Source organism: Oncorhynchus tshawytscha, linkage group LG05 (assembly GCF_018296145.1).
Source record: "Oncorhynchus tshawytscha isolate Ot180627B linkage group LG05, Otsh_v2.0, whole genome shotgun sequence".
Classification (NCBI taxonomy): domain Eukaryota; kingdom Metazoa; phylum Chordata; class Actinopteri; order Salmoniformes; family Salmonidae; genus Oncorhynchus; species Oncorhynchus tshawytscha.
This window is the reverse complement of record NC_056433.1, coordinates 29,233,459-29,257,632: the sequence shown is the minus strand read 5'-3', so window position 1 is coordinate 29,257,632 and position 24,174 is coordinate 29,233,459. Positions and strand designations below refer to the sequence as shown.

General features: G+C 39.9%; 1 protein-coding gene across 1 annotated transcript in view; it reads left to right on the top strand.

The window, feature by feature from the left end:
- LOC112250449 (guanylate-binding protein 1) overlaps positions 1-24,174 on the top strand; it is a 32,431-nt gene that overhangs the window by 4,891 nt on the left and 3,366 nt on the right. The window contains exons 3-7 of the mRNA XM_024420602.2: positions 6,392-6,519; positions 6,756-6,865; positions 18,306-18,496; positions 18,892-19,134; positions 22,644-22,924. Coding sequence (XP_024276370.1) covers positions 6,392-6,519; positions 6,756-6,865; positions 18,306-18,496; positions 18,892-19,134; positions 22,644-22,924 — 953 coding nt within the window. The remainder of the gene's footprint in view (positions 1-6,391; positions 6,520-6,755; positions 6,866-18,305; positions 18,497-18,891; positions 19,135-22,643; positions 22,925-24,174) is intronic.

Here is a 24,174-nt window from a genome sequence, read left to right as displayed (position 1 = left end):
ATTGCTTTAACAGAATTCCCTCCTCTCGACCGGGACAAAGTGAGGTGAAAAGTTCATTCTAACTTACTAACACACTCCCAGATAACTTTTGACCCCTCAACATTATCGATCACCACTGAGCTGACAGTTCTAATTAACAGAAAACTTAGGAATGCACTCACTGTCTTATCTAAAAACCCCAGAGCTAAGTTTCTGTAGGGTCAACCATAGGCTGACGACCTTATGTGTTTACACAGTCCCCAACCCATTTGTTTCTTCCCAGTTAGAATGGTGTTCATTAACTTTAATTACTCCTTGTCCATGTCACACAATCCCTTCTTATGAACTCATATTGTTAATCAGATATAATAAAACAGAGTATAAGTTTGACTTGGTTACAGTTCCATTTAAAATGATTTGTTCAGTCATTTAATCATAATTTTCCCAACAGCCTCAGACTCCGACTCGCTGCTTAATGGGGGAAACCGGTTGAAAGTTTCTGTCGGCTGAATGAGCAACACCGGTTGAGCATTCCTACAGCATTTCCCTCCAGAAACCATGAGAAAGTTGTCTGGCTGCGAGGACCGTGCGGGGGGATTTATACTAACGTTACTATCTCAACTTACTGGTGGCACAGACGCTGTTTCATCCTTTCCTACACTGAAATGACCCTTGCCTAACGATTGCGTCTGAAGCTGGGCTTGCAACAGAGCTATCCTCGCCATAAGGCAATCGTTCTCCTGTATATTATGAGTACAGCGACTGCAATTAGAATTACTTATTTTCGGCTGTTGGAGGTCGTGACGAACCACGTCCAGATAAAGCATCCGGAGTGAGAAAGTTGAGTGAGGGAAAAAAACAAAAATATAAACGGTAATTAAAAAGTAAAAACCGTAAAGTTGTCAGGTAGCAAAGTAAGGTTGGCAATAAAACGCACAAACCGCACAGCAACACGTAAACAAGTCTGCAAGTTGTGACCGGCACCAAACGCGACCACGACACACAGGTTAAAATATCAAACAAACTCTGAACCAATTACATTCATTTGGAGACAGGTCAAAAATCATTAAACCTTTATGGCAATTCAGCTAGCTAGCTTGCACTTGCTAGCTAATTTGTCCTATTTAGCTAGCTTGCTGTTGCTAGCTAATTTGTCCTGGGATATTAACATTGAGTTGTTATTTTACCTGAAATGCATGAGTTCCTCTACCCCAACAATTAATCCACACATAAAATGGTCAACCGAATCATTTCAAATCATCTCTCCTCCTTCTAGTCTTTTTCTTCTCTTGACTTTATATTGCGATTGACAACTTTCATAAATTAGGTGCATTACCGCCACCAACCTCGTTCGTCTTTCAGTCACCCACGTTGGTATAACCAATAAGGTGATGGTGCACGCGGGCAGCCGGTTTGGGTTCCGTGTTAGCTTTTTAAATTATTTTTATTATTATTATTTTTTTTTTTCATAATACAAAAATCAACTTACATTGCTACATCAAACATGTCTCGCAAACCAAACACATGTCTCGCAAACCAAACATTAACAATACTCAAACATACAAAAAATATAAATAAAATAATACAAAAATAAACAATTTAAGTGCAATTATATTCACTCTGAAAATATCTTATTATAATGATTCATGAAGATATTATTCTTGTTATTCTTATTCTTATTGTTATTCACTAGTGTTAATGTTTTAATAAGATAATTAAATTCAATCAGAAAAATATGTAATTTTGGTAAAGAATTCTGTTATTTTTGTTTGTGTATAAAGTATTTGGCAACAAGAATAACAATAATAACAATCATCTCAGTGGTTTTGTTATCATTGCAATAGTAACATAATATATATTTAATGTAAAAAATATAGGCAGTGTTCATAATGGTAAATAAGTACTTTGCAAGGTTTTCCCAAGATTCTGCCACAAATTTACATTCAAAGAACAAGTGAGACAGATCCTCACCTTCTTTTTCACAGAAAACGCAGATATCATCAATAGCCACAAATGTGGAAATCATAGAATTACATGGATATATCTTATGTAAAATTTTGAAGTGCACTTCCTTAACTGTTTGGTATACTGTATTTGTAAGGCCTTAACCATGCATTTTTCCAGACAATGTCAGGAATAAGCATGTTCCAGAAAAACTTTCCTCTCTGTGTAAGTTGGTTTTGTGAATGAAGAATTTGTCTTATATATTTATTACAACAAGATTTCTCAAGTAAGCCCACGCCTTCCAATCTGAGTTCTGGATCAACTTTGTGATCATTCCCCAAATTAAGATGAGTTTTCACAAGTGTAGTTAGACCACTGGGAACGGCTTTGATCACAGAAATAAACTCTCTGAAAGGTATTGGAAACTGTTGTGGAAATAATCAGAATTTGTTGGTAACATAGGTAAGATGTTTTATATTCATCATATGTTTGTAAGTTACTTCTCATCAGAATGGTATTTTTGTATAATACTGTGGCGAGGTTGCAGTTATCTGTTCAATATCAAGACTAAGTTGCATTGGCCGCAGAGAGGGGAGAGGTCAAAGTGTCATCATGTGTAAACATATCTTTTGCTCCACTGTGTCTGTGTGGAGTCACTCCCTCCTTTTCCCAGCGGGGAAAGGAGGGTGGCAGTGTCTGGAATCATTCTATGCTCCCTCTAATGTTGTCCCTATCTTAACCTATAGCAATCATTCTCCTCTCCGTGAGTTTGTCCAGGATTGGTTGTATCTAAATGACAATTTGCTCTTTTGTTAGAAAGGACAGATTTTTTAGTTCGTGAGACTTATTTTTCCAGATGAAGTCAAGAAAGGTCTTATTGATCTCTTTACAAGTAGCTGGATTTACACATAGCGATAATGAGGGATACACAAAATGAGACAGTCCTTCTGCCTTGGACAGAAGTACTCTCCCAAGTATAGAAAGATCTCTTTGTAGCCAATTATTAAATATGTTTTTTGTTCTCTTAATTTTAGGAGAGAAATTCAAATGTTTTTTTGACAGATGTATTCCTAAATATTTAACAAAGTCCTTTACAGGAATATTTTCTATTTCTTTATCATCAGAGTCAAATAAACATAAGATTTCACATTTAGAAACATTGAACATTAAACCTGATGCAATAGAAAATGCTGTTATAGCATTAAGGGCATGTGCGACCTGGTCTTTGTCTCTAAAGAAAAGAGTAGTATCATAAGCCAGTTGGGATATTTTGATTTCTTTGTTAAAAATGGTTAAGCCATACAAATGTGCATTATTCAAAATATCTAAAGATACAAGTTCCTCAACCAAAATTAATAAAAATGGCAAAATTGGGCATCCCTGTCGTACACTTCTGTTGATACTAAATATTTTGGAAGTATTAAGGTTTAGTAGCACAGAACTATTTATATCTTAGTAAAACATGCAAATCACTTTAATAAAATTTTCACCAATGTCACGACTTCTACCGAAGTCGTTGCCTCTCCTTGTTCGGGCGGTGCTCGGCATTCGACGTCACCGGTCTTCTAGCCATCACTGATCCATTTTTCATTTTCCATTGGTTTTGTCTTGTCTTCCCACACACCTGTTTTCAATCCCATTCATTACCTGTTGTGTATTTAACCCTCTGTTTCCCCTCATGTCTTTGTCAGAGATTGTTTTATTGTCAGTGTTGTTATTTTGTTATGTTGGTGTGCGACGGGTCCTCGTACCCATGTTTTTTCATGTCTGTACCTTTTAGTGTTATGGAGCATTTTCTGTTGACATTTATTAAAAGACTTCATTTGGACTCTCCTGCGCCTGACTTCCCTGCCACCTATAAACACGACGCTGACAACCAAATCCAAAAAGTTTACGAGACCTAAAGAGAAATTAATGTTCAATTGTGTCAAAGGCTTTACAGAAGTCCAGAAATAGGACAACCGCATCTGAATAATCTATAAGGTCCAAGACTAAACTAATGTTAGAGCTTATGTGACGGCCCTTCATAAATCCTGTTTGAGTCTCATTTATAATGGTATCTAATTCCTTTCTTTAATCTTTTGGCATAAACCAGAGCAATCAATTTGTAATCAACATTTAATAAAGTAATTGGTCTCCAATTGTCAATGAGAGAAGGGTCTTTTATCAGGCTTCGGAATCAATGAAATAAGGCCCTGTTTCCTAGTGGAGACCATTTCCCCATTTTTAATGCAATCTTGAAACATATTGAAAATCGGGTCTTCTAGTAACTCCCAAAACTGTCTATAGAATTCAACTGTCAGGCCATCAGGGCCAGGTGATTTCATCTGTCAGGCCATCAGGGCCAGGTGATTTCATCTGTCAGGCCATCAGGGCCAGGTGTTTTCTCTTTTTTCATAGAATTCAGAGCCTCTCTAATTTCTTCAATTGACACAGGTGAATCGCAAACTGAGTGGAAATCATCCTCAATTACAGAAACATAATTATGAATGTGGCAAATGTAGCTTTGACAACCATCTTCCTGAAATTGAGAGCTGTAAAGGTTTTCATAAAAGGAATTGACAAATGATGATATTGTAATGGGATCTTTGCATAAAACATCATTAATTTTGAGTGCAGTTATTGATTTTCTTCTATAGCTTCTCTTTTCAAGTGCAAAAAAGTAACTAGTGTTTTTTTTCCCCCTCTTCAATCCATTTTGCTCTTAACCTTACAAAGGCACCCTTTGCCAGATCCGTGTAAGTCTGTTCTAATTCTAGTTGTAAAGACTTGAATAGACTCCTCTTATTCAGATAGATTATCTTTCGTTAGAAAACTGTCAAGCTTGCTTATCATCTCCTTTTCTCTAAGGTTCTTTAATTGCATCAGCTCTTTGGCGCGTTTAATGGCTACCATTCTGACTTTATATTTGAAAAATTCCCATCTACTTCCATGACCCAAGTCTTTTCTTGCAAAAATATCTTTAGCTAATGATTTGATGTTTTCAATGAGAGTAGCATCTTTAAGAAGTGTGTTTAATTTCCAATATCCTCGAGTAAAAGAAGCTATTTCTATGTGAAAATGTTGTGGGATTTTCTCCATTGGTTTTGTTGGTAGGCCAACATTTTGCTCAAATAGTCACAATAGCCATAGGTGATGTTGCCATAGTCTAGGACCGATAGTAACGTTGGACTGAATAATCTGCTTTCTACTATCTAGTCAGAGGCAGGACCAATTTCTATAGAAGAAGCTCATTTTTATTCTCAGCTTCTTCTTCTTCTCATCTATATGCTTTTTAAAAGACAGCTTTTCAACTATCCAGATGGCCTGATATTTGTAAGCAGGGACATGATCAACATGGACACCAAAGTAATACTGTATGCTTAAATCATCAGACTTATTTTTATTCGCTCCAGAGAACAACATATGCGCTATATATACAAAAGTATGTGGTCACCTCTTCAAATTAGTGGATTCGGCTATTTCAGTCACAACTGTTACTGACAGGTGTATAAAATCGAGCACACAGTCATGCAATCTCCATAGACAAACATTGGCAGTAGAATCGCCTTACTGAACAGCTCAATGACTTTCAGTGGCACCGTCATAGGATGCCACCTTTCCAACAAGTCAGTTCATCAAATTTCTGCCCTGCTAGAGCTGCCCCGGTCAACTGTAAATGTTGTTATTGTGAAGTGTCGTGAAGATTTGTTTCAGAATATAACACTTACAAGAACTTGTGAATTCAATATAGGTTTTTAATACAAACATATCAGAAGGCTAAATGGTCCGCGGAACACACACTTTTCCAGAGCATATTTATACACACACAGCATATGAGTCCATTCCACATGTTAATGAAGTTACTTCCCTCAGGTCATTTGCCACCATTCTTCCATGGAATTGCTCAGCTTTGTTAGTCTCTGTAATAAAGTCTATTTTAATTCACAAGCTCCGGTATCTGAGAAGTATTTGATTCAATATTTTCCATAACATGGTTTGGAGGGCAGTGTGGCTGGCGAAGTTCCAAACTCTCAGCATGTGTAGGCGCATGATGTGAATGAAACATGGTGTGGACTACATCATGTGGTGCACTACCCCCAGCATTGTTTTGCCAGACCCTAGGGTAGTGGTCGGTGCTGTGTAGAGCTGGGCTGAGTTGAGGTGGGCCTGGTCTGGTAAATCTATATCAACACTGACATTTTGAATAAGTCCATGTATTAGGGCAGGAGAATTATGTTTGTGGGGAGGACCTGGTTGCCCATGTCGGTTGTCTGCATGTCTTGTACTGGTCTTTTTTTGTGTTAAGCACATGACATTTGTAATGATCTTTTTGCACTTATTTTCTGCACTTAAAAAGCTTTGCTTTTTGCCTATAAATTGAAAGCGTTATACGAAAAAGAAGTGACACTATTACACTTCATTCAGCTGCCTCTAGCCCAAAGCTAAATGTACTAAACATGTTGTTCTATTATCCTCATTCCTCAAGGTTTTGCCCTTGGAGCCACAATTCAGTCCCAAACTAAGGGCATCTGGATGTGGTGTGTGCCCCACCCAATAAAATCAGACCACACCTTGGTGCTGCTGGATACAGAGGGGCTGGGGGATGTGGAGAAGGTGGGAGATCAAGGTTATACATTTAACATAGTTACATGCAAGGCTACTACTGTAATGATTAAAAAGAGGCTCTTCATTGTCAAAATATTGTGTGCAATGAAAACGCATACAGTACATATAAAACATAGAGCAGAGTAAAGTTATACAAACCTTTTCTCCTTGAACTTTGAACTACTCCCTGACTTTATTTCACTCATCACTCCAGTAACACATACCTCATCTTTCTGTGTTGACAGGGTGACGATAGTAATGACAACTGGATATTTTCCCTGGCTGTTCTTCTGAGCAGCACCCTGGTGTACAACAGCATGGGCACCATCGACAACTACGCCCTGGAGAAACTGCAGTATCCTTCAGCAGAGATGGGGAAGGGGAGATAGTGCCCAGAGCAAAGGGTAGTTTTCTAGCCTGGTCCCAGATCTGTGTGCTGTCATGCATAACAATGGAGTTAGGAGTTGGCAAAACAGCATAAACAGATCTGGAACCAGGCTATTGTTTTTCTGCCACTGTAAAGAAAAATAGCAGTAGTTGTGGTAAGGTTTGGGTGACTTTGCTTTGGAGACTTGACTTTGCAGAAAGCTGAAAGGGTTACAGGCCACACCCTCAAACTCGATATTATTCCCTTTGCAACCTGGTGGTGTTACACTATTCAATACAATCTCACCCAATGTAAACAACAAATATGTTTATTTTTGTAGCTCACTGCATACATTTCTACAAAATAAATCATGGGTAACACTTTACATTAAGTTGCCCCTATTACTATGTAGCTGACACAGTCATAACTGTTAACAACATGGTAGTTACATACGTTTTTACCATGTAATTACATGGTACTGTAACAGGGTTGTTTTGGAATCAGTTATTACACAATTGGAAGCTTATTCCACATATGTAACTACTGATATTACACATTCTCTTGTTCCACTATGTAACTAATGTTTTGCAATTACACATTTGAAAGTCATCTGTGAATTACCTTGTTAATAACTCAAACCACAATGTGACCGAGTTACACGCAACTACAAAGTGCCACTACCACTGAATCTGCAAGTAATAACCCGGGTTAATAAATAGGTTAGGACCTGGTAACAACAGGTGTAACAATGCACACCCTGTCATTAGCTACCGGTCATTTTCGACGGGTTTATTTCTGTGTTGTGACCTGGCTCAAAGGCTGGCTCGAGTGTAATGTAAGAATGATGCAGTTACATAGGATATACTTGTAGTTATCATGTACCTACCCGGGATCAAGCAACTTATATTAAAGTGAAACCCAGTCGGTCATAACTTTTATAATTACTACATGTATGTAGTTACAATGTAACAATCTTTACAGACAATGGACTAACCAGGAGAAATTGAGACAGGAGAACATTAGGAGAACATTTACTTACATTGAACTTACTATGTAAGAATCTTTGTCAACCAACTCTTGTTACAAGGGATATACATGTATTATATACATGTATTTGCAATGTACTTATCCAGGAGCAAGCAACTTGAAGGTGCAATATGGAGAGATTGCCGAGTTTAGTTTACGTGTGTTGACAAGCAATGTATACTATAGACAATCATCTAAACCGGTGTGAAATATCTTTTCACTAACAAAAAATATTGTATTTTCAGCTGTTTGAAGCTGGTGTATAAAACCCGAAAGTAAAAGTTGCAAAAATGAAACTTTGGGTCACCTACTAAGTTACATAGTGCAGCTTTAATATAAAGTGAAGTGAAATGGTTTATGACTTTGTAGTTACAATGTAACAACCTTTGCAGACAATAGGCTAACAAGAGACAGGAGACAGGAGAACATTTAGACTTTTCTTTAGTGGATTTGACAAAGATTCATATTCAAACCATTCAAATTCAATTCCCCATTTCAGACTCAAAGCAAGAACTATTAGTAGAACATACTAACTAGTTGGTAAAATGTAATAACACAGGGTGGTAAAGCTAGCTAGCTAGAATTTTGCTAATTAATGTTGATAGCTAGAAAGCAAGTTACTGTAAGCACTGGCACAATGTCAAAGCGTTTTCCAACTTGGTCAATAAAGACAAAATCGTCATTAAACTTATGGGACATTTAGTTAACAATATTATTTCACTGTTTTGAGACTTACATAACAAACCTTTATTAACACAACAAATTAAGAGACAGAAATAACATGTGGCTTCTATTTTGGCTACAGAGGAGCTTGTGAGAGGTGAGAGGTCAGTATGACATCACTTCCTGGTGAACTCACTTCTACAAAATCGCAAAAAAAGAAGAAAAAAAATGTTACAAATGTAACCATGATTATGCGAGCTATTAGATCACTCCAATATGGTATCCTTCCAATATGGTATCCAGCTACACACTGTGTAAAAAACAGCAGTGTAATTTAGCTGTAATAGGAGTTTATGATGGAAACTAGTATAGTTACTGTCTGTACTGTAAAGTAGTACAACAGAACTATAGTAAACACAGCTACACACTGAAACACTCAGTGTAATAGAGTTGAGATGTGAGTTTCCATGGGAAACTAAGATAGTTACTGTTTTACTGTAAAATAGTACAACAAACAACTATTGTAAACCCAGCTACACACTGTGTGAAAACAGCAGTTCAATAGAGCTGAAGAGTGAGTTTCCAAGGGAAAACTAGGATAGTCACTGGAAACATAGTTACTGTATGTACGTAGCCTACCGCAAGTAGAGCAACAGAAAAACTATAGTAAACCCAGCTACACACTGTGTGAAGAACAAAAAACAGTAATGTAATAGAGCTGTCAGTTTCCAATTAAGGGATAGTTACTGTCTGTACTGTAAAATAGTGCAACAGAACTACAGTAAACCCAGCTACACACTGAAACCCTCAGTGTAATAGAGCTGAGATGTGAGTTTCCATGGGAAACTATGACAGTTACTGTCTGTACTGTAAAATAGTGACAGAAAACTATCGCAACTCAGCTGTGAAAAAACAACACCAGTGTAATCACACTATGGTGAGGCTAGCATAAACTCAGACCAACAGTGTAAGATTACTGTGTCTATAGTATATAATGTGCAATACTGTATGATAGTATAGAATGGGACATACAGTATCAGCCTTAGTCTCCTTAGGAGAGGAGACATGAATGGCTGTAGCTTTTCCTTGAGGAAAGAATTAAGCCAACAGTGTAATGTATTATGTCTATTGTGAACACAGTGCAATACTGTATAATAGTAAAGATTACAACAATATCAGCCATTGTCTCATACATTATCTGAAGGAGGAGGTGTGGAGAGTGAACTGCCTGACCATGAAGGGGCAAGGCATTCTACCTCACACACGTTTATAGCTTATTTCTTGCTATATACGTGGGGGTTCAGGTTGGCAGGACATAAGGAAAAGTGTGTTTATAACTGTGCTTTGTCCTGCAATGATCACCTCTGGTTATGCTAGCTCCTTTGCATAGCTCATTCACCGTGATACACACAAGAGTCTAGGCAAGATGGCTGCGCCCTGTGAGAGATGAAACCGTGACACCTAGCTCACTCTCAGGGGAGAACTGCAAGTCTGCCGGAGCGAAACGTACACAGTCTCCCGATCTTGCAGGGTAGGCGGCTCCCCGGATCCGAAGGCTAAAACCGTGAAGGTTGGTGGACAGACAAGTCACACAGACAACTAAGACAAATCCTCAGCGCCACCAATACTGCTCAACCAAACCAAGTATCGCCCAGGTTGGTACACTCTGTCACAAGTAATAAAAACAAGGACCGACCCACAAACCGAGTGGGGGGACAGCAGAGCCGTATTGGAGTGATCCAATATAGTGCTACATAACTCATGAAACATTTTTGTTCCCTATTTAGTGACTGACATTGTACTTTTGCACATTAAAAAAATAAGAAGCCAGAAGAACGCAAGGCTGTCACCAGGAAGTAACATCACACTGACATCTCACACTCTCCTTTGCAGCCAAAATGGAAGCCACATGCTATGTCCAAAGACAGTACAGTATGAATGAAGATAGGCAGAAACGGCTTCTCCAGTAGAAATCCCTGATCACCCTTGTAGGCGATGTCATGGCGACGTTGGCTAGCTAAGCCACAGATAGAACAATGAGACAGATATTTTACCAGATGTATAAATGTGAAGCATCCGGTTGGTGTTTCCACTCACTACCAATATGTTGATGAGAGGAAGCTCGGTAGTGGGTCAAGATGGAGCGAGATGGATTTTGGCCGACATTCTGCAAATGTTCTTATCAATGGAACATTTGATCTCTATTAGTGCTGACCCCATTTAGTCGACTGTTATATTGTTTGGTCGATAGGCTGTTGGTCGACCACGATTTCTTTAGTCGAGCAGTAGCAAAAAATAATAATAAATCCTGGTGTACAAGACAGCTTTCTGATTCGTGCCAGTCTGAGTGGACTAATCCATTGTGGAGGATGTGGGGATGGTACAGTCCATCACTCTAAGGCATGTGCTACTGAAAATATATATGGTTAAGGACAATGGTGCAATATTAATAAAAACAGCATTATTTTATAACAAATGCACTTTGATAGTGTTCGCTGTCTGCGGTTCTGAAACATCAGTGTACTGTTAAATTGGTGCCTTTTCCTAGACTATGTTGCTATGTGCATAATAGCAAAGTTAACAAGCAGATTGGTGTTGAGAACAATGTGGCGGAGGCAGCAGCAGAGTGAGAAGACGAGAAAACAGCCCTTGCCTTAATTGTCTAAGAAAAGTGAGGAGAGAGGAAATCCCATCTTAATTTGGTCTATAATCAATAGCCTAACTTTTAAGTGTGCCTGACTTTATAAATCATCCATATACAGTGGGGCAAAAAAGTGTTTAGTCAGCCACCAATTGTGCAAGTTCTCCCACTTAAAAAGATGAGAGAGGCCTGTAATTTTCATCACAGGTACACTTCAACTATGACAGACAAAATTAGAAAAAACATCCAGAAAATCACATTGTAGGATTTTTAATGAATTTATTTGCAAATTATGGTGGAAAATAAGTATTTGGTCAATAACAAAAGTTTCTCAATACTTTGTTATATACCCTTTGTTGGCAATGACAGAGGTCAAACGTTTTCTGTAAGTCTTCACAAGGTTCACACACACTGTTGCTGGTATTTTGGCCCATTCCTCCATGCAGATCTCCTCTAAGCAGTGATGTTTTGGGGCTGTTGCTGGGCAACACAGACTTTCAACTCCCTCCAAAGATTTTCTATGGGGTTGAGATCTGGAGACTGGCTAGGCCACTCCAGGACCTTGAAATGCTTCTTACGAAGCCACTCCTTCGTTGCCCGGGCGGTGTGTTTGGGATCATTGTCGTGCTGAAAGACCCAGCCACGTTTCATCTTCAATGCCCTTGCTGATGGAAGGAGGTTTTCACTCAAAATCTCACGATACATGGCCCCATTCATTCTTTCCAATACACGGATCAGTCGTCCTGGTCCCTTTGCAGAAAAACAGCCCCGAAGCATGATGTTTCCGTAGGTATGGTGTTCTTTGGATGCAACTCAGCATTCTTTGTCCTCCAAACACGACGAGTTGAGTTTACCAAAAAGTTATATTTTGGTTTCATCTGACCATATGACATTCTCCCAATCTTCTTCTGGATCATCCAAATGCTCTCTAGCAAACTTCAGACGGGCCTTGACATGTACTGGCTTAAGCAAGGAGACACGTCTAGCACTGCAGGATTCGAGTCCCTGGCGGCGTAGTGTGTTACTGATGGTAGGCTTTGTTACTTTGGTCCCTGCTCTTGGCAGGTCATTCACTAGGTCCCACCGTGTGGTTCTGGGATTTTTGCTCACCGTTTTTGTGATCATTTTGACCCCACGGGGTGAGATCTTGTGTGGAGCCCCAGATCGAGGGAGATTATCAGTGGTCTTGTATGTCTTCCATTTCCTAATAATTGCTCCCACAGTTGATTTCTTCAAATCAAGCTGCTTACCTATTGCAATTCAGTCTTCCCAGCCTGGTGCAGGTCTACAATTTTGTTTCTGGTGTCCTTTGACAGCTCTGTGGTCTTGGCCACAGTGGAGTTTGGAGTGTGACTGTTTGAGGTTGTGGACAGGTGTCTTATACTGATAACAAGTTCAAACAGGTGCCATTAATACAGGTGACGAGTGGAGGACAGAGGAGCCTCTTAAAGAAGAAGTTACAGGTCTGTGAGAGCCAGAAATCTTGCTTGTTTGTAGGTGACCAAATACTTATTTTCCACCATAATTTGGAAATAAATTCATAAAAAATCCTACAGATCCTGCTTGTGTTTCCTGTTTGAGTGTTTGTTTAATAGCCTACTAATTCAGTGATTTCCAATCCTCACACAATCACAACATGTCAGATAAACAATTTCACAAATTTGACTGTTTTTAATATTTGCTAGGCTGTAATACAAGGGCTGCACTTATTCTTTTCGTTAGAACAGCCTCTCTGGTATTACTTATTATTTATTTAGTGTTGTTTAAACTGTTCCAAATTGTCAGAAAAATAACCCTCCATTTTCTTGATCTCTCTCTTATTGTTATTATTACTACTATTATTGTTATGATCATCATTATAATAATAAGTAGCCAATAAACTCAGTTTTTCACAATTCCTGACATTTAATCTGAGTAAAAATTCCCTGTCTTAGGTCAGTTAGGATCACCACTTTATTTTAAGAATGTGAAATGTCAGAATAATAGTAGAGAGATATCACGACTTCCACCGAAGTCGTTCCCTCTCCTTGTTCGGGCGGCGGTCGACGTCACCGGTCTTCTAGCCATCGCCGCTCCACCTTTCATTTTCCATTTGTTTTGTCTTGTTTTCCTGCACACCTGGTTTACATCTCCTCATAATTACTATGTGTATTTAGCCCTCTGTTCCCTCCATGTCTGTTTGGGCTATTGTTTATTGTCAAGGTTGGCACGCTTCTGGCTGGTTTGCACCGGGTTTTGGTTTGTACCCGTGCTTAGTGGCAGCCGGTACTTTGTACTTGGTTGTTGTACTTGTTCTTTGGGCATCTGTTTTTTTGTGACGCGGTTCTGTTCTAAATATTGCCTCAGTAAAGTGCTTTGTCCACTCATCTCTGCTCTCCTGTGCCTGACTTCCATGCACCAGCTACATCCACCGTATTACATACACCCAATTAGTATTTGGTAGCATTGCCTTTAAATTGTTTAACTTCAATAAGTTAAGCTCCTGACAGAGCTGGAGTAAATGAGTCAGGTTTGTAGGTCACCTTGCTCGCACACGCTTTTTCAGTTCTGCCCACAAATTGTCTATGGGATTAAGGTCAGGGCTTTGTGATGGCCACTCCAATACCCTGACTTTGATGTCCTTAAGCCATTTTTCCACAACTTTGGAAGTATGCTTGGGGTCATTGTCCATTTGGAAGACCCATTTGCAACCAAGCTTTACCTTCTGGACTGATGTCTTGAGATGCTTCTTCAATATATCCACGTAATTTTCCACCCTCATGATACCATCTATTTTGTGAAGTGCACCAGTCCCTCCTGCAGCAAAGCACCCCCACAATATGATGCTGCCTCCCTCGTGATTCACGGTTGGGATGGTGTTCTTTGGCTTGCAAGCCTCCCTTTTTTCCCCTCCAAACATAACGATGGTCATTATGGCCAAACAGTTCTATTTTTGTTTCATCAGACCAGAGGACATTTCTCCAAAAATCACGATCTTTGTCCCCATGTGCAGTTGCAAACCGTAGTCTGGCTTTTTTATGATGGTTTTGGAGCAGTGGCTTCTTCCTTGCTGAGTGGCCTTTCAGGTTATGTCGATATAGGACTTGTTTTTCCGTGGATAGATACTTTTGTACGTGTTTCCTCCAGCATCTTCACAAGGTTCTTTGCTGTTGTTCTGGGATTGATTTGCACTTTTCGCACCAAAGTACGTTAATCTCTAGGAGACAGAACACGTCTCCTTCCTGAGCAGTATGATGGCTATGTGGTCCAATGGTGTTTATACTTGCGTACTATTGTTTGTACAGATGAACATGGTACCTTCAGGCGTTTGGAAATTCCTCCCATTGATGAACCAGACTTGTGGAGGTCTGAAAAATGTCCAATTGACTCAAATGATGTCAATTAGCCTATCAGAAGCTTCTAAAGCCATGACATCATTTTCTGAAATTTGCCAAGCTGTTTAAAGGCACAGTCAACTTAGTGTATGTAAACTTCTGACCCACTGGAATTGTGATACAGTGAATTATAAGTTAAATAATCTGTCTGTAAACAATTGTTGGAAAACTTACTTGTGTCATGCTCAAAGTAGATGTCCTAACCGACTTGCCAAAACTATAGTTTGTTAACAAGAAATTTGTGGAGTGGTTAAAAACCGAGTTTTAACTTCCTTTGGGCAGCATCCGGTGAAATTGCAGAGCACCAAATTCAAAATACAGAAATAGTCAAATTAAACATTCATAAAAATAGAAGTGTTACACATCGGCTTAAAGATTAACTTCTTGTTAATCCAGCGAAAGCATACCATGCGATTATCTGAGGACAGTGCCCCGCTTACAAAAGCATACAAACTTTTTACAACCAAGTAAAGGAATTACAAAAGTCAGAAATAGCGATAAAATTAATCACTTACCTTTGATCTTCGTATATTTGCACTCTTAAGAGGCCCTATTACACAATAAATGTTTGTTAAGTTTGATAAAGTCCCTCTTTCTGTCCCAAAAACTCACTATTGTTGGTGCGTTTTGTTCAGTAATCCACTGGCTCAAAGGCGGTCATGACATGCAGACGAATACATCCTAATAGTACCGATTAAGTTCGTCGAAACATGTCAAACAATGTTTATAATTCATCCTCAGGTTGTCTATTGTCTAAATAATAGATAATATTTCAACCGGACAATAGCATCTTCAATAGAAAGGAAAAACAACTAACGGCGAGCAATCGGTCACATGCGCAAAACAGCTCTGGTTCATTCTGCATGCCAAATAGAACATTTGTCTCATTCTTCCTCGTTTTTCAGAATACAATCCTGAAACAATGTCTAAAGACTGTTGACATCTAGTGGAAGCCATAGGAACTGCAATCTGGGCCCTAATCCAACAGATGCTGACTGTAAAGGCATTCAATAGAAAAGTACCCACATCAAAAATATCCCATTTCCTGGATGGATTTTCCTCAGGTTTTCACCTGCCATATCAGTTCTGTTATACTCAGACATTATTTTAACAGTTTTGGAAACTTTAGAGTGTTTTCTTTCCAATACTACCATAGGATATGCATGGTAGTGCATATGCATATCCTATCTTCTGGGCCTGAGTAACAGGCAGATTACATTGGGCACCTCATTCATCCAAAATTCAAAATACTGCCCCCTACCCAAGAGAGGTTAATGACTCCAACCTAAGTGTCTGTAAACTTCCAACTTCAACTGTATATAGGCTACTGTATCAATCAATAATTCATTAGTTCATATCATCACACAGCATACGAGTCATTCATGCTTTGAAACGCAATCAAGCATTTTAGCTTTAAAATTAAATAACAAAGCGACCTTTGAATAATTTGCGTAAACAATAAATAATCCGTTCCATTTCGGCAATTGCATTCACGAATGCATACAACTGTTTTTAGTATTTGCTATAATAAAGGTTTTACAAAAAATTAAATAAACGTGCCAACAGGCTGGTAGGCTTTTAATTAATACATTTTATTTTATTTAACCTTAATTTAACTAGGCAAGTCAGTTAAGAACAAATTCTTATTTACAATGACGGCCTAAGAACAGGGGGTTAACTGCCTTGATCAGTGGCAGAACGACAGCTCAGGGATTCGATCTAGCAACCTTTCGGTCACTGGCTCAATGCTCCAACCACTAACTAGGCTACCTGCCACCAATTTAGTGTTGTTTACATTGTTCTAAACAGTCAGGGAAAAAATATATTGTAATCTAACAGCACCTGTTTGGCACACATAATATCTACGCAGCGCTTGCTTCTTTCCTTATTTTTCTTGATCTCCAGTATTTTCCACAACTAGTCAAATTTATTCCACGCATCTGACTTCCCCTTTACCTCCTGGGAAACCAGTGAACATTCCCCCATTTTCAGTTTATTTGTCACGTCCTCTGCATCCATTTTACTGTCAAGTGTGTTATCATGTTCAGAGTTTGTTATAACCAATTAAGTCATATGATTATGATATGCTATGCTATGATATGTCACATAAAGAGAGCAAGGTTTAGGAAATAGGGAATATTTTTCCCGAAACAATTGAGGGATTTCGGTAACAAAACATTTCAGTCAGAAATGTCTGTAATTATGTTGCAGCTTCAGCAACACGGACAGCACCATAAACACTGTTAATGTTCTGAGGAGGTTGATGTAGCTGGGAGGAGAGAGAGACAATCGGTGCTAGTCACACAGTCACTCGCTGTCTTTTTTTTTACAAAGCGCAGCAAGTCTGAGCCAGGCGGCACAACCATATCAATTGCGGTCAGACTCCCTCTAGTCATTTGTGTGTCTTAATTATTTCATCAAACAGAGCTCTTAAAGCTTTAGACAAGCTCAGTGCATATAGTTGAATTGATTAAACTACATAGGATGTGTCTATATATGGAAAAATACATGTTTAAAAATGTCAAACAATCGATTGGTTGAAAGAACAGACGACTCTCGGTCGACCAAGATATTTTTGGGGTCGGGGACAGCCCGAATCTCTATACAGTTTTCCGTTTCCAAAGCTATAATCTGTTATGAACAGAGTGTACTAATTTTTGTGGAATTTACCCATTGTCAAGTTTTTTCAATTTGCGTTGTTTAGAAGGAGTGCAAGGTCGAATTGAGTTATTGCAGACGTGCACTTCACAGAGAAGGCGTTCCCTAATGTAAAAATGTAAATACGGTGAACACTTTGGAATTACCTGCATTTCTGCATAAATTGGTCAACAAAAATTGATCTGATCTTCATCTAAGTCACGACAATAGACACAGTGTGCTTAAACTAATAACACACAAATTATTGTATTTTTATATTGAATATTTTGGTTTGAGTCATTAACATGGTAATTTACAGGTGACTTTCAAATGTGTAATTACAAAACAGTTACATAGTGGAACAAGAAAATGTGTAATAACACATGTGGAACACAGTAATTACACAGGTGGAATAACCTTCAGCAAGTGAAGGTGTAATTACACATTCCTTGCTCCAATTGTGTTAGAATTAATTCCACAACACACCAATTACCATGTAATTACATGGTCAAAACCTATTTAACTACAATGTTATTAATGTGTTAGTTACATAGTAAAAAGGGCAACTTAATGTAAAGTTTTACCAAATAATGTTCTAAATAGCAGTACCCTGTAGAATCTGGTCACAACCTCAGTGTGGGGATCATAGAGAGATAGCGATCACTACATAACCCGTTTTTGCATGGACATTGCCATTGAGGACTTCCACCATTTTAAAGTAGTGAACTGGGTACAACTTACTATGGGTTAAGAAAGGACCACACAATTCCATCCAGGTTATCAGGAGGGGTCAGCCAATTAATTATACTCATGAGCAAACAGTCCATAACTGCAGGTGACAGTAATTAGCCAACCTTGGCTTTATACCTATTCAAACAACACTCCAGGTGGCAGTATGTACCCTTTCAATTTGTTTACCAACTGATAGAAGTAGTAGTGGGGAAAAAATTTCTACTTCAAAATGGAGATGGCTTCAATGGCGCTGCCCATGCTCTCACAGATGCCATGATGGGACAGAAACAAAGATCTGTCATCTAACTAAGTCTGGATATGTCTGGGTTATTGTCCTCAACACCGCCCCCTAAAGCTATGTGACAGAACTGACAGACCACATTAAGGTGAAGTCGGTTGAGGGAGACATTGATGAATCTGCAGACTATGTCCGTTTCTTTCCGTCTTTTGTGTGGGCAGTCAGAGATTTCGGACTAGAGTTAAAGCTTGATGGAAAACCCATCACTGCACATCAGTACCTGGAGAATGCTCTTAAACGGAAACAAGGTGAGAATACTACACATGGATCAATGATACTTAATATATGGTACTTAAAGTTCTACTTAAAATGAGAGTTCTACCAAATTACATTTTAGTTTCCTTACCTTGCAATCAGTCTATTGCCAAAGTAAGACAGCAATCCATGCTTTGGTTTTGTTTACCTGGCCACTGTTTACAAATGCTAATTTGTTCATATCAATGGTCCTGATATTAGCATTTTTGACATTTCATGTCCAAATCATCCTAAAGTTTCTTCAATTGATTGTATAGCTCATTTAAGTTACTTTAAGATGATTTGGAGAATTAACATTTGGAGACAGTGGTCAGGTAAACAAAACAACAACATCGATTGCTGTCTTGTAATTTGTTCTATCTGTTCATTTATGTTATTTTTTTCAAAGGTACGAGCAACAAGATTGTTAAATACAACCTGCCTCGTGATTGTCTGCGGAAATTCTTTTCCCCCCGTTGGTGTTTTGTCTTTGAACGTCCTGCCAACTCTGAGAAAATGAAACGCATGGAGGAGTTGACAGATGCTGACTTGGAACCCTCCTTTGTGAAGCAGTCCAGAGACTTCTGTGACCACTTATTTAAAGAAGTCAAGACTAAGACCATGATAGGTGGCCTGAAAGTCACTGGTAAAAGTGAGTATTTAAACTATCATATAGGTGTGAGAAAATACAGTGTGTGTCTATTGGGTATAATGGAAAATATTCCACTACAATTGCTTTTTTCCAATGGTGCTGCTGCTACCACAACTACCATGTCTACTTTTACCTCTTTATTACTACAACCTCTATTTCTACTACCATACACTGAGTATATCAAACATTAAGAAAACCTGCTCTTTCCACGACATAGAATGACCAGGTGAATCCAGGTGAAAGCTACGATCCCGTATTGATGTCACTTGTTAAATCTACTTCAATCAAATAAAATAAAATGTTATTTGTCACATGCGCCGAATACAACACAACCTTACAGTGAAATGCTTACTTACAAGCCCTTAACCAACAATGCCATTTTAAGAAGAAAGTATTTACAAAAATTAACTGAAGTAAAAAATAAATACATTAATTAATTAACAGTAGCGAGGCTATATACGGGGGGTACCGGTTCAGAGTCAATGTGCGGGTGCACCGGTTAGTCGAGGTAATTGAGGTAATATGTACATGTAGGTAGAGGTAAAGTGACTATATATGGATAATAAACAGAGAGTAGCAGTAGTGTAAAAATCGGGGGGTTGCGTGGGGACAATGCAAATAGTCCAGGTAGCCATTTGAAGAAGCTGTTAAGAAGGCTTTTGGACCTAGATATAGTGCTCCGGTACCGCTTGCCGTGCAGTAGCAGAGAGAACAGTCTATGACTAGGGTGGCTGGAGACCTTGGCAATTTCTTCCTCTGACACCGACGAGTATACAGGTCCTGGATAGCAGGAAGATTGGCCCCAGTGATGTATTGGGCCATATGCACTACCCTCTGTAGTGCCTTGCGGGGACTGAGCGTGCACCCCTGAGGGGCCCCTGTGTTGAGGATCAGCGTGGCAGATGGGTTGTTACCTACCCTTAAAACCTGGGAGCGGCCCGTCAGGAAGTCCAGGATCCAGTTGCAGAGGGAGGTATTCAGACCCAAGGTCCTTAGCTTAGTGATGAGCTTTGAGGGCACAATGGTGTTGAATGCTGAGCCGTAGTCAAAGAATAGCATTCTCACGTAGGTGTTCCTTTTGTCCAGGTGGGAAAGGGCAGTGTGGAGTGCAATAGAGATTGTATCATCTGTGGATCTGTTGGGGCGGTATGCAAATTGTGGGTCTAGGGTTTCTGGGATAATTGTGTTGATGTGAGCCATGACCAGCCTTTCAAAGCACTTCATGGCTACCGACATGAGTGCTACAGGTCGGGAGTCATTTAGGCAGGTTGCCTTGGTGTTCTTGAGCACAAGTACTATGGTGGTCTGCTTGAAACATGTTGGTATTACAGACTCGGGCAGGGACAGGTTGAAAATGTCAGTGAAGACACTTGCCAGTTGGTCAGCGCATGCTCGGAGTACACGTCCTGGTAATCCATCTGGCCCTGCGGCCCTGTGAATGTTGACCTGTTTAAAGGTCTTACTCACATCGGCTACGGAGAGCGTGATCACACAGTCGTCCTGAAGAGCTGATGCTCTCATGCATGCTTCAGTGTTGCTTGCCTCGAAGCAAGCATAAAAGTTATTTAACTCGTCTGGTAGGCTCATGTCACTGGGCAGCTCATGGCTGTGCTTCGCTTTGTAGTCCGTAATAGTTTGCAAGCCCTGCTACATCCAACGAGCTTCGGAGCTGGTGTAGTACGATTCAATCTTAGGCCTGTATTGCCGCTTTGCAGGGTTAGATGGTTCGTCGGAGGGCATAGCGGGATTTCTTATAAGCCTCCCTGTTAGAGTCCCGCTCCTTGAAAGTGGCAGCTCTACCCTTTGGCTCTGTGTGGATGTTGCCTATAATCCATGGCTTCTGTTTGGGGTATGTACGTACGGTCTCTGTGGGGACGACGTCATTGATGCATTTATTGATGAAGCCAGTGACTGAGGTGGTGTACTCCTCAATGCCATCGGAAGAATCCCGGAAACATATTCCAGTCTGTGCAAGCAAAACAGTCATGTAGCTTAGCATCTGTGTCATCTGACCACTTCCTTATTGAGCGAGTCACTGGTTCTTCCTGCTTTAGTTTTTGCTTGTAAGCAGGAATCAGTAGGATAGAGTAATGGTCAGGTTTGCCAAATGGAGGGCGAGGGAGAGCTTTGTACGCATTTCTGTGTGTGGAGAAAAGGTGGCCTAGAGTTTTTTTTCCTCTGGTTGCACATTTAAGATGCTGGTAGAGATTAGCTAAAAACGGGTTTAAGTTTCCCTGCATTGAAGTCCACGGCCACTAGGAGCACCGCCTCTGGATGAGTATTTTCTTGTTTGCTTATGGCCGTATACAGCTCGTTGACTGCCGTCTTAGTGCCAGCATCGGTTTGTGGTGGTATATAGACAGTTACAAAAAATACAGATGAAAACTCTCTTAGTAAATAGTGGGGTCTACAGCTTATCATGAGATATTGTACCTCAGGCGAGCAAAACCTTGAGATGTCCTTAATATTAGATTTTGTTCACCAGCTGTTATTGACAAATAGATACAGACTGCCACCCCTTGTCTTACCGGAAGCAGCTGTTCTATGTTGCCGATGGACCGAAAATGCCGCCAGCTGTATGTTATCCATGTCGTTGTTCGGCCACTACTCGGTGAAATATAAGATATTACAGTTTTTAATGTCCCGTTGGTAGGATAGCCTTGATCAGAGCTCATCCATTTGGTTATCCAATGATTGCACGTTGGCTAATAGGACTGATGATAGAGGGGGATTACTCACGCATCATCGGATCCTTACAAGGCACCCCGACCTACATCCCCAATATTTACATCTCTTCTTCATGCGAATGATGGGGATGTGGGCCTTGTCGGGTATCTGAAGTATACCCTTCGCGTCCGACTCGTTAAAGAAAAAATCTTCATCCAATATGAGGTCAGTAATCGGTGTTCTGATATCCAGAAGTTATTTTCGGTCATAAGAGACAGTGATAGAAACATTATGTACGATCAGTGTAGATGATGGGGAGGAAACAGGTAAACAGGGATTTTTAAGTTTTGATGCAATTGAGACATGGACTGTGTATATGTGCCATTCAGAGGGTGAATGGGCAGGACAAAATATTTAAGTGCCTTTCAACGGGGTATGGTAGTAGGTGCCAGGTGCACCGGTTTGTGTCAAGGACTCCAATGCTGCAGGGTTTTTCACACTCAACAGTTTCCCGTGTGTTTCAAGAATGGTCCACCACCAAAAGGACATCAAGGCAACTTGACTGTGGGAAGCATTGGAGTCAACATGGGCCAGTATCCCTGTGGAATGCTTTTGACACCTTGTAGAGTCCATGCCCCGACGAATTGAGGCTGTTCTGAAGGAGTTCTTAATGTTTTGTACACTCATTGTAACACAACAACCATCCACCACTAAAATCACTACCAACACCACTGCTACTACTGCTACTACCATCATTACTACTTAAACTACTACATCCACCACCATCACTACTACTACAAATACTACTGCCAGATGTGCTAAGCCCCATTTTTCCTATGCAGTGCTCGGGAACCTGACAGAGATGTACGTTGACATGATACGGAGTGGGCAGGTACCCTGCCTGGACAATGCTGTAGTGGCGCTGTCCCAGATTGAGAACTCCAGTGCCCTTGAAAAGGCCAAGGCCTACTACCAGCAGAGCATGGCAAAGATGGTGGTCTTTCCCACTGAGACCCAGCAGCAGCTGTCTATGGTTCATGCTTCCATGGAGAGGGAGGCAGTGGCCATCTTCATGAATAGTTCATTCAAGGATGAAGACCAGAAGTACCAGAAGGAGCTCATGGTATGGGAATATATTATATTCATGGTTTGCACATTGCATCATAATATTGTCATTAAGGTTCTCTTCGGGACTGAGTGGAGTACTACACATCTATCTAGATGTACTCGGGCTTTTCTAAAGTTAGCTAGGTTCAGTTAGCTTCACATTCCAGCTCAAGCTTCATCCATGTTACGAAGGTGGATATTGATTGTGCACCAGCCTCTTACCCGAGCCTGTTCAAGCCAGGCTTGTTAGTGCGCGTTCATGTCACAAGTGGCAACATCAATCCATGGGCGAGTCAGTGCCACATTTACATTTAGACCGAAATCTCTTCTGCGTGAAGTTGCAAATGTTTCCTGTTATTACAAAAATTGAATGTGTAATGTGATAGGCATTTTAATAATATTATTTTTAACATACAAAACCATTGATTAATACAATATTTAATCAGTCGTCTTCGTCAACTGAAGAGGATGATGACACAATCTTTTTGAGAGGGAGGGAATATGATTTCATTGGTCTTCAACTTGCAACATACACTTCATTCAGGATAAATGGAGATAGCCCATGGACTTAGATAGAAATTGCATTATTATATCTGTCCCATTTTGGCCTCTGTGAGAGCATGGGCAGCGCCATTGAGGCCATATACATTTTGAAATAGTCAATTGTCTTCTTCTACTTCTATGAGTTGGCAAACAAACTGAAAGGGTGTGTTCTGTCACCTAGAGTATGTTGTTTGAACAGGTATAAAGCCAAGGTTTGTAATTTACTGCCACCTGCAGTTATGGACTGTTTGCTCATGAGTATAATTCATTGGTCAATCCCTCCTGATGAACCAGATGGAATCATGTGATCCTTCCTTAACCTAAAGGAAGACCCATCCAGATGACTACTTCAAAATTTTGAGAAAAAAAAAAGTCTTCAATGGAGGATGCCCATGTAAAACCATTTGGGCATTAGAGTCCTCTATATCTGTCTCTATGAATTAGTCCTGACTTACCTTGACCCAGAGCAGGTTAGATCTGAAGGATTCGTAGGTGGCTAAAAGTTGAGCCACCTTTGTGTCACCGGCTATCCCGAGTTTAACTCAGAGTTGACCGAAGTTAAATAGCTAACTCTTTTATCTTGCATCGTAGTACACTACTCTGGAGGACTGAACAGTCTACTCAATTCATTCTCAATTGGAGCTAATGAAGATTTTCTCCGACTTGCATTATAGTGGCTTGGAAACGCGATGACATTTCAATAGGAGGCTAATAATTAGTAGG